Source organism: Pan paniscus, chromosome 6 (genome assembly GCF_029289425.2).
Source record: "Pan paniscus chromosome 6, NHGRI_mPanPan1-v2.0_pri, whole genome shotgun sequence".
Classification (NCBI taxonomy): domain Eukaryota; kingdom Metazoa; phylum Chordata; class Mammalia; order Primates; family Hominidae; genus Pan; species Pan paniscus.
Genome location: NC_073255.2, coordinates 60,391,932 through 60,402,886, shown reverse-complemented (window position 1 = coordinate 60,402,886; position 10,955 = coordinate 60,391,932). Strand labels below are relative to the sequence as shown.

Here is a 10,955-nt window from a genome sequence, read left to right as displayed (position 1 = left end):
GCGACAGGACGACCTCCCTTGGGAAGGGAGAGCCTGCCAGTCCCCCTCCCATTTGCCAGGCGGTGCAGCCCCTCCTCCCGCCCGGGGCGCGCGCACCTCAGCGTCGCCGGCCTAGCGCCCAGCAGCCGCGCCCCAGGCCGGGCCTCGGGTTCCGGGAGCCCGCAGGCGCGCGCCCGGCCGGGCGTGTCGGGAGCGCGCGGCGGCCGGGGGCGGAGCGCAGCCAGGGCTGCGCGGCGCGCCCCGGCTCCCGCCCGCTCCCAGCCGGGCCCCCCAGCGGTCGGCGGGACGGCTCCCGGCTGCAGTCTGCCCGCCCGCCCCGCGCGGGGGCCGAGTCGCGAAGCGCGCCTGCGACCCGGCGTCCGGGCGCGCTGGAGAGGACGCGAGGAGCCATGAGGCGCCAGCCTGCGAAGGTGGCGGCGCTGCTGCTCGGGCTGCTCTTGGAGGTAGGGGCCGGGGACCGGGTGCTGCCGGAGGCGCGGCGCCCACCATGCTGGCGGCTGGGGGCGCGCAGTTCCGAGGCGCCTCAGAGGACCTTGCCTGGGAGCGCAGACGGTGGAGCGACGGGGAGCCACAGCCCTGCGCGCCTTCCGGAGCTGGGAGGTGCGGGACCCTGGTGACGGGGAGGCTCCCGCCCCGGTCCGCGCCTTCCGTCGTTCCTTCGGTTTTCGCACCCCGCCCCCACCCTGCGGGTGAGCGCGTTTCCCGCGCCGACCGCCTCCGTTAGCTCGGGGTGACCTTTGTGCACCGTCCGCCCCCTCTCCCCGCCGCAGAGGGCCGAGGATCGGATGGACCCGGGGTTGGGCGGGGGTGGTCCTCGGGCGCGGCGCAGGCGCGGAGAGCCCGGGGCGCCGGGCAGTTTGGGGTTAGGAAAGGATGGGTGCCGAGCCGGGGTGAGGAGAGCGGGCGGAGGGGACTGTGGGGAAGTGTCGCGGGAGTGCCGGGAGTTGTGGAGGTGAGCAGCGGGAGGTGGCGTTCCCGCGTGTGAAAATGACGTGCAGCCTTTAGGTGCGGGGAGGAAATTCTGCGGAGAGCCTGGCTGGGTGGGGGTGCGGAGCCGAAGCCGGCGGGGAACTTGTTGAGCGGCTTCCGGGTGCGAGCGCCCGTGACCGCAGCCCTGGCGGGGACCGCGGCTGCTCCTGGCTGTGAAATTGCATCCTCGGATGGGGCCACATACTTCTCACTAAAGCAGGTTCCTTAAAATGCGAACTAGAGGAATTCTGGGGTGTCCAGTCTGAATCAGGGCTTGTTCAACTTTCTCCTTAGTTTCATTATTCTGAAGGAAATTTGCGTTAAATTAATGAAGTCAAAATAAATAGGTAATGAGTCCCATGCCTCTGTTTTAGGAAGTTGTGAAACTGTCTTCCTTAATAGTTAGTGATTGGTGCTGGAAATTACTAGTTTGTCTTTGCCCTTTATTAAAAAGTAATTATTACAAAATGTTGGAGGAAAAGTGTTTCCTGAAAGGAAGGCTGGTGGACAAATTTCTCCTTGCTCCAGGCTCCGCCATAGCCGAGACTTCCTGTTTCTGTTCGGAAATATCCCCCTAGCTTGGTATTTAATGTTTTTGTGGAGTGCCTCTGCTTGCATTCTTTCCATTTATTCAGAATTTTAGAACCTTAGGAATCACATTCTCTGAGTGACTCACCATAGAGAACAAAGAAGTGAATCAGAGACCACTAATCGCATGAAAACAGATGTGCGTGTACCTTAATGTGTGTACCTATACTTGCAATCTTTATTTTTTATTTATTTATTTCTGTAGTTTTGAGATGGAGTCTCGTTCTGTGGCCCAGGCTTGAGTGCTGTGGCGCGATCTTGGCTCACTGCAATCTCCGCCTCCTGGGTTCAAGCTATTCTCCTGCTTCAGCCTCCCCAGTAGCGGGGACTACAGGCGTCCACCACTATGCCCGGCTAATTTTTGTATTTTTAGTAGAGACGGGGTTTCGTCATGTTGGTCAGGCTGGTCTCGAACTCCTGACCTCAGGTGATCCGCCCGCCTCGGCCTCCCAAAGTGCTAGGATTACAAGGTGAGCCACCGCGCCTGGCCCTGCAATCTTTTTAAATCGGCACTTGATGAAATTATTTAGCGTTTCTTTCATTCTAGTTTGTGCCACCCATGTCTCCCAAGCCTTCTGTCTGAGTGGTTCTGTGCCCTATATGTAGCCTAGACGGCCTCAGTGACTCCATTCTTTCCAAAATAGCTGTTTCGTTGCATAGGAATGTATCCTCTTAATAGGAGTTCAGATCATGTCTGCAAAGTTGAAACGACCTTAAAGGCAGAAGTGTGATGTAAAACTGAAACCTAAATGCCTAAGATGATACTTTCACAGTCAAATATTAGATGATTGTTTCAGAGGGGACAGTGTGATGTCACCCACTTTGACATGATGATTATCCTAAGTACCACCACTTTGTGCTGGAGAGGTGTCTCTCTGAGGAGTTAAGGAGATTTCTTCATCATTTATCACATGAAATTTTATGTATGAGATTTATATTTGAGATTTTTTCATCTCCGGTGGGGTGCTCTGATGAATACCTGTGATGCTTCTGAAGTCCTGAATCACATACATGGATGTGCAGTCGCAGGTGTGGAGCATGTGCCATGGCAAATGGCTCTCTTCAGGTTGAGTGCATAAGAGCAACCCAGGGAGCTATTTGGTGGCTTCTGGCTTCTGACTGCCGGCTGCAACCTGGGAAATTTGCCTTTGTTCCTTTGTTCTGCCTGAGCTGGTTTCAGTGTATAAATTTGCCACGTGGTTGATCATAAACCACCTGAAATTAAGGGGTGGCCTTGTGGCAGTGGTGACTCTGTTCCCACCCCCAGCACCCTGGCCCTATCTAGCACCATCCAGAATCTCACATGCACAGGGGTTTCTGTGTTAGTGAGAGGGCCTTGAGTAGGAAGGGCAATCCAAAGACTGTTTTGAGAAGCGCTTTCCTCCCCTGCCTCACCATCCCTTTGTAGAAATTTACTTACCTGTTAGACATAGAACTGCATATTTATGTTTGCTTACTAAACATTCATAGAGTGCTCCAGGGTAACTGCCAGGCACTGTTCTATAAATGTTACACGTTATCTCATTAATCCTGCTAGCAATTACTTTTATCTTCATTTTTGTTTCAAATGGGAAGTGAACACTTAACACTGCTTTTAAGTGTGAGGGCTTAAGATGCTAACCCAGGCAGTCTGGTTCCAGTGTGTACCCCACCTCGATGCTCTGCTTCCTCTGCCGTCTGCGCACACAGAAACATGTTAGGAATTTGCATGCTCTACATCGCGAGGGCAGTGGTGGCCCTGGAAAGTGTATTCCCCTTAGAAACTCAGTCACCCTTCCTTAGAAAGACCATGTGATTTAGCCTACAAACGGTGGCACTTTGAAGAGTGAAATAGGATGTTGTTAAGAGCTGTGCCTGGACAGTGGGCATCACCAGGACTCTCCTGAGAAACCCTGGTTGTGTTCCCCTCCTGAAGCCCAGGTAGGGCTTCAGGGAGGAACCGGCAGCAGCTGACAGCACCATCCCTCTCCTAGGGAGGCTTCTTGGAAGCTCATTACTGGACTGACCTTTCTTTTCTATTAACTCAGAGTTTCCTGTGAATTACATGCACAGCCAGTGAGGGCCCTGATTTTATCTCCCTCTCCCCTGTTGCTCTGTGCCAGCTGGTTATGATCCAGGGACCCAGGCCACGAATGTGGCAGATTCTAAGGGTGACTAAGAGTAGGGAACCTCAGAGGCCTTTTTGGTTCATAAAATGCTAAGGTTCTATGCTTCTGTTCCGCCAGCTGGCTGAAGTGAGGTCCTGCAAACAATCCTTACAGGAAGAGTGAAAGTACTAAGCTGTCTCCTAGTAGCCCTGCTGAAGTTATTCTCAGTGGCCTTCACACAGTAACTCCTTAGAAACTAAAAAGAAAAAAAAAAGGTTTTAAAACTGACTACACTTCAGTTGAATCCCGAGAGTAATGAGGCCCTAAGCACATGCACCTCCCTGGGGCTTTTTGTTGTGTGCATTGTTTTCTAGATATTGTCACTGCATTCTCTTTCTAGAGGTTTGGTTGGTTACACTTTTGAAATCTACTTAGTATTTGTTTGAAGGGCTCTGTTCTTACTGAAGTGAGCCCAGAAATGTATAGTATGCTATTTAGTGTAAAACTCACCAATACCAGTGCCTCTGCTTCCAAGGAGATAGACTTATTTTAGTTAAGGGACTACTCATTATCTTTCTGATCTTTCCCAGGAACTAAGAGCTGGAAAAGCTTAAGCCACGTTGCTTTGTGCTTCAATGCTGTTGGGCAAAAGAACAGATCTTCTTGGACTAGAAAAAGGAACGGTTGTCAGGCTGGGTGCGGTGGCTCATGCCTGTAATCCCGGCACTTTGGGCGAGGCGGGTGGATCATGAGGTCAGGAGATCGAGACCATCCTGGCTAACACGGTGAAAGCCCATCTCTACTAAAAATACAAAAAATTAGCTGGGCGTGGTGGCGGGCGCCTGTAGTCCCAGCTACTCGGGAAGCTGAGGCAGGAGAATGGCGTGAACCCGGGAGGCGGAGCTTGCAGTGAGCGGAGATTGTGCTACTGCACTCCAGCCTGAGCAACAGAGTGAGACTCTGTCTCAAAAAAAAAAAAAAAAAGGAATAGTTGTCTCTTAGAGAGGGTTGCAAAGTGGACATTATCTTTGAACTAGGGAAAAATAATAAGATCACTGAGTATTTTTCTGAAGTTCTGTGTATTTTGATGCCTGGGAGTCTGGAAATTAGAACCGAGTTATGTTTAAGAGTGTTTTTTGTCTCTTGCCAAATGTCTTTTGTGCCCTGGAATTCCAACAAATGTGGCAGTCCCTGGCTGCCAATTTCCTGAAATAAACCTTTCAGCCCACCCACTCTTAAGAGTTTTTAGAAACCAGGCAACATGCAATTTGAATGAAAAAGAATCCTGCAGGGAGTTTGCTGTCTCTGGAAACTCCACGGGAGGCCAGGTGGTCATGGGTGAGAAGTGGCAGCAATAAATGAACCGGCTGGCAAGAGCTCTGCTCTGAAGTGGGGAAAGCCTGGGTCCAGGTGTCTGAGGAGGCCTGTGGGCGTTGGGCCCAGACCTGGGGCTTTCCTTGGTTTTTGCTTTCTTTTACTTTGGGCACAGCTATAAAGGCTAACGGAGGGTAAATGACTTAGAAATACATGGCAAGGATAGGATTAGGCTAGTGCTCACTTGATTAGCTCTGCAGGGCAAGGACATTTCCTAGAACTCACTCTATCATGTCCTGTTGATGAAGCTTCTCAGATTTCACCTTCTCAGTGAGGTCTGTCTTGACCACCCTATTTAAAATTTCTTCTCAGTTCTTTCCCTAGTCTACCTTACTCTGACCAGTATCCTCCTTTTCCCATAACTATCTTTAAAATATGACAGAATTTACTTTCTACCATGTAAGCAATTTAGGGGCAAAGGTTTTGCTCTGATTTATTGATTGACATATCCTTAGTTGCTGGAACCATGCCTGGCACAGAGCAGGGACTCGATGGAGACTTGAATGAGTAAAGCGGTCAGTGGTAAGAGCCCTGTGGGCAGGAGCTGAGTAGATGGGCAGTGGGAAAAGAAGAGGCAGTTGATCAGGGGCTGGAGGGCAGCAGAGCACCTCTAGTGATGGAAACCCACTGTGCCTTAAGACAAAGTATCAACTTTTGGGGCAACTTCAGTTGTTAAAGTTTTCTGTAATATTGAGGGGAAATGACAGTATTTTCAGCCTGGTCCTAGGTCTGCACTCATGGGCTTTTCAGAAATATCACAATGACAGGCCCTCAGTCTTCTAACACAGCTGTGTGGTCCCATTTTGTGTGTGTGTTCTTTTCCAGGCCTCACCTTCTGTTGTTTCAAAACATGGTTTTAAATCATCTCACCATCCTCATAGCTGCAGTTTGAAAATTTTGGACTGGATGGTGATGAGGATGTCCTCAATATCTGAAAATAATTGGTCCTAGAAAAAGGCCACTTAGCCATTAATCCATGTGAATCAGGGATCAACATTTCCTAGTCAAAGTGGAAAAAAAGTTTGGTTGGGACTTTATTTTGGAAAAACAAATATCAAATTGTAAACATAAAAGTTAATTTCATCCTGAGTACCCATTTTATTTTATTTTAAATCTATTTATTTATTTAGAGATATGGTCTCCCTCTGTCGCCTAGGCTGGAGTGCAGTGGCATGATCTCGGCTCACTGCAACCTCTTCCTTTTGGGTTCAAGTCATTCTCCTGCCTCAGCCTCCTGAGTAGCTGGGATTACAGGTACATGCTACCACAGCCCAGCTAATTTTTGTATTTTTTTTTCTTTAGTAGAGACGGGGTTTCACCATATTGGTCAGGCTCTGAGTACTCATTTTAGAATGATGAGTCCATTTTGGGGGGACAGTGTAATTTTCCTGACAAAATTCTATAATGCACATAAGACAGTCTTCACTTGATGTTGGACTTCAGTGGCATGATCATAGTGAAAGTTTTTTCCCCAGAATTAGTTGCACTGGTCTGGAAACTCCCACCACCCCCACCTCCAGCTTCTCTTTGTCCTTTTTATTCATATCATTCTCCTTTGGCCACCTTTTGGTTCATATTAAATGGCTTGACTGCCAGATCTTTTGTCACTTTCATTGGCTTCATGAGCTGCTGCACCTTTGTGAGGTCTGCAGGGCCTGTTTGCTATCTGTGTGTGGTATTTGGGTTGCACTCTCCTGTGATCTTGGGATCGGAGATTGGTTTTGGAGCTGCCAGTGTTAAGTGGGCTGGGGTGAATCCAGTGTTTCTTGTGGTTTGTGCTGAAACCTTTGGTTCCCCTCCAGGTCCTCCCCACTGGCACTTATTGAACAATAGGAAGCTCTGTTCTGTGGGTGTGGTCTGACTGGCAGCATCAAAACCTTTGGCCCTTGTCATTAAGCAGATAAAATTATACTAGTGCGTCCTCCCACCTCCACCCCTGCAGCCAGGAGATTCACCCTGAGTTTGCAGTGAGACCGAAATCTTTTTAACATGTGCTGCTGCTAACCCACCACACCTCACAATAGTTGTAGAGCTGCTTATTATTTTTTAAAAACCTAAATTGAGGACTTTACATTGTTTCCAATTTCACATTAATCATTCATCTCATCTACTTAAGCCTATCAACATCTGTCTGAACACTATTTTTTAAAATCCAGTGTCCCATATTGTTTTGTACCATGGACCGATTTGATTATACTCCTGTTGGTTTTATCCAACTGATTAACACACATGTTGAATAGAGCAGAGTCAATTACGGAGATTCTGGGTGGAGTTGAATGACTGAGATTTTGACTTGGAGAGTAAGGATATCCTTAATTTTAAAAAGTCAGAGTTTAATTTTAAATGCTGGTTTTGAAGTGTTTGATGATCTGTCCTTGGTGAAAAGAGATCCAACAAATGAGAGTCTAGAATGCGGGAGGAGGGTGTCTAAACGTGAAGGTGATCTGCATTCAGATACCATAGAACAGTAGAGAAGAGGCCTTGCAGAAGGCCATCGGATTCGATAATTGGCAAACAGTGACCTTCCCTTGTCAGGGTTAAAGAATCAAATGGTCAATGAAGACAGGGAGGCAGTGACTAATACATATATATATAAAATTTCAGGAAGTACAGCTATATACTTCAAAACTGTCAACAAGAGAACAATGTCCTCAGACCAGAACAAAGAGATATTATCCTGTAAATCAGGTTTGAAATCGATCAGTTGCTTGCTTCAAGCATAGGGCATATCTGGTGGTCGTTAGGAGTCACATTTGGATGGTGCCATGACCATGTATTACAGAATCTCAACTCCTTCTGAGTTGCCTGGGAGTCTTTGAGTAAACCTAAGCTCCCACTGACGTACACCTGTAAAGAGAAATCCCTCAGTGTTGCTGGGGGCCCTTTGGAAGATTCCCTACTTGGTCTGGAACTTGTGGCCCAGGGTGGATTAACAGAGTATTTATATTGTCAGTCATTCCCAAGCAAGTTTCCTGTGCCCAGGTGGCTGCACACCTGCGGACAGGAGGGAGGGTTTCCTTATCCTGTCGATTAAAAAGTGGGCTTGCTTGTTATTATCTGTGACTAGATTAAGAAGAAACTTTGTCATAAGCGTCCATAGCAAGGGGAAGCAAGATTGTGATTATGATCATAGTTGGCTCTTAATTTCTGCCCTAGGTAAGACAAAAAAAGGGTCCATAGCCATCTCTTTTGCTAGGATGGTTGAGCAGCTACTCAGGTGACAGCTTGACTTTTAATACTGAGAGGAAAGATGAGTGAAACTCTTTAGCTCTTTAGTTGGCCTCATTCTCTTGGTGTTTTGTGATCCGAGTGTCATCAAGGGCCAAAACATGGCATTATGGAGAGGGTGGGGACAGATCCTAAACCCTTATGGGGAGTGGGGAGAAGAGGAGAGCGAGAGAGAGCGAGAGAGAGAGAGAGAGAGAAAGAAAGAGTGTGTTGATGAGATTATTATTGAAGAAGCTCCTAGTTCCTAGTTCCTCCTCCTTCCCTTTAGTTGGAGAGAAAAGCAGCCAGGCCTGCGGTGAGTGAAGCTGTGAAGCCAGGTTCCTATAGCCTAAGGGCAGCTGTGTAAAACAACGTGGGGTTCCCTTAGATTAAATCTCTGCAACCTCTGTTCTTCTCTGCTGCCCTCAAGATAAATTCCAAACACTGTTTTTCCTCCTTAGAATTTCTTCAGGAATTCTCCTTTCTTTCCTTCTTATTTCTTTCCTCCCAAATTGAGCAGCTTTCTCTAGCTCAAAGGTTGTCAAAATTTTGGCTCTTATACTCTTTTAGGGAATTTTCAAAAGCTATATACCCTCTCACATAATTTTAAGTGGAACATACAGGTTAAGCAACCCTAATCTGAAAATCCAAAATCCTAAGTGTTGCAAAATCTGAAACTTTTTGAGCGCCAGTGTGATGTTACAGGTGGAAAATTTCACACCTGACCTTGTGTGACAGATCACAGCCAAAACATTGTTTCATGCACACAATTATTAAAAATATTGTATAAAATTACCTTCAGGCTATATGTGTTAGATATGAACATAAATGAATTTCATCTTTAGACTTGGGTCCCATCCCCAAGATACTTCACTGTGTATATGCAAATGTTCCAAAATCCAAAGAGATGCAAAATCCAAAAACACTTCTGGTCCCGAGCATCTCAGGTAAAGGATACTCAACCTGTGTGATCTTGTTTATCATAGATTTTAAATGGTTACAATAGATTTGATTTCTCATGTATTGTAAACATTGTTAAAAATTAAACTATAATATCACTCTTTTAATGTATTCAGTGGAATCTAAATACCATTAGCAATTTGATACTGATTTTTTTAAAAAACGCAAATAATCTTCTCTAATGGTTGCAAATATAGCATTCCTTTTTTGAATTTCTACTTTATAGAATTTTCTTCTAATAAAATATATTTATGCTTGAAAGTCTAGTTTTGATCTGTCGTTTTTTGTAACAAAATCTGTATCAAAATTAATTTTTAAAACATTTCCTCAGATATACCTCCAAAAAATTTAAAAAGACTAATTGATTTATCATTTTTATTGCACATTTGATTGACACTATACATGTATTACCAATTGAATATTATTAAACATAAACAGTAAAATTTACTGGAAATAAATTTCTGAGTGAGATGGACGAGGATATTTCAAGTTAGGGCATGTATAACTGATGGAAATGGAAAAAGTTTCATGTTGAACTTCCGAGTGATGTGCCCAGACCGCATAGTAATCTACAATTAGGTCATCTTTCAATTTAATTGAAAGCAAAGAATTTGAAACCAGTTGAGATGCAAGGCGTGCGTTGACAAAAACTCTCCCCTTCACCAAACTTTGGTTGGGATCCTCTGAGCCCTCTTCTCACTAGGCCTCCACCTTGCCCTCTGTGTCTGTCCTCAGTGGAGCTCAGTTTCAGCAAGAGTCCTGCCAAGTCATCCCCTCACGCTTAATATCTGATCACCTTAGGCTGTCTTCAGCAAGAATTCCTCCTTACTTCTACCCATCATGCCTCTCCTCTTAGCAATTTTGTATCCGTTGACCCCCTCACTCTGCTCCTTGGCTGTGAATTCACACTGATTTTGGTTGTATTTGGAGTTGAGGTCAGTCTGTCTTGCTGTTGTGATAGATTGACCCCTATTGCAATAGTCTTGAATAAAGCCTTACCATTTTTGACAAGTGTCAGAACAATTTCTCTTTAACAGTGTCACTACCAGTATTTTCAGTGGCCTTAGATTGGTACTTGAGAGAGTTTTTAGTTCTGGACCAGCGCATCCCAGTAAGACTAGAAATGGGAGGGAGGTGTGCCTTTCTTTGTAAAGGGAGAGAAGGGTGACTGTAAACGGGGAATTAGCACTGTCACTTGACCAGCATCCGGACCAGGGCCTGTGTCTCAGGCAGTCAGCTTTAGGAAAGCAGACCCATGGAGGTTGAAGGTTTGGAATTCGAGTCCTTTAGCAGTATGGAGGAGCGCCCTTGGAAAGCTTTCAGTATCTACAGAGACCTCCTTGCCATTCTCAGCTTTGGCTGTACATTAGAATGAGGTAGGGAGTTTCGAACAATTACCTGCACCTGGAGCCTAGTCATCTTTATTTTTTAACAGATGCACATTGCTTCTGATGCATAGATGAGGATCAGAAGTCTTCATCCAGTACAGCAGACTGAACCGACTACTGTGGGTCCTGAAGGCACCATACTTTCACTTCCTGTTTTCCCATTCCTTTGACTGCCGTTTCAACTCCCACCATACTTGAAGACCCTCAGGTGGTGTCATGGAAGGCTACTCTCATTGTCCACTTAGGTATGAGTTAAGTCCCCGACTTGGGCAAGCTACTCCCTAGGCAAGCTACTCCCACGTGCTCTGAGCTCAGATACTGTAATTGCTTGTTTGTTTGTTTTTTTTTTTTGGAAGGGGGGAGCAGTCTGTGAATTCTTCTT

At 46.4% G+C, this 10,955-nt stretch overlaps 1 protein-coding gene across 6 annotated transcripts in view; it reads left to right on the top strand.

Moving 5' to 3' along the window:
• Positions 1–207: 207 nt before the first annotated feature.
• VOPP1 (VOPP1 WW domain binding protein) overlaps positions 208–10,955 on the top strand; it is a 101,785-nt gene continuing 91,037 nt past the window's right edge. The window contains exon 1 of one of the 6 annotated variants that reach the window (XM_034964133.4): positions 208–443. Coding sequence is in view for 3 of the 6 variants with exons in the window: in XM_063605711.1 (XP_063461781.1) it covers positions 390–600 (211 nt within the window). In the remaining 3 variants the exon portion in view is untranslated. Of the gene's footprint in view, positions 690–929; positions 953–10,955 lie in introns of those variants that run through there. The other 5 variants (XM_034964137.3, XM_063605711.1, XM_034964131.4 and 2 more) reach the window with 5 other exon arrangements.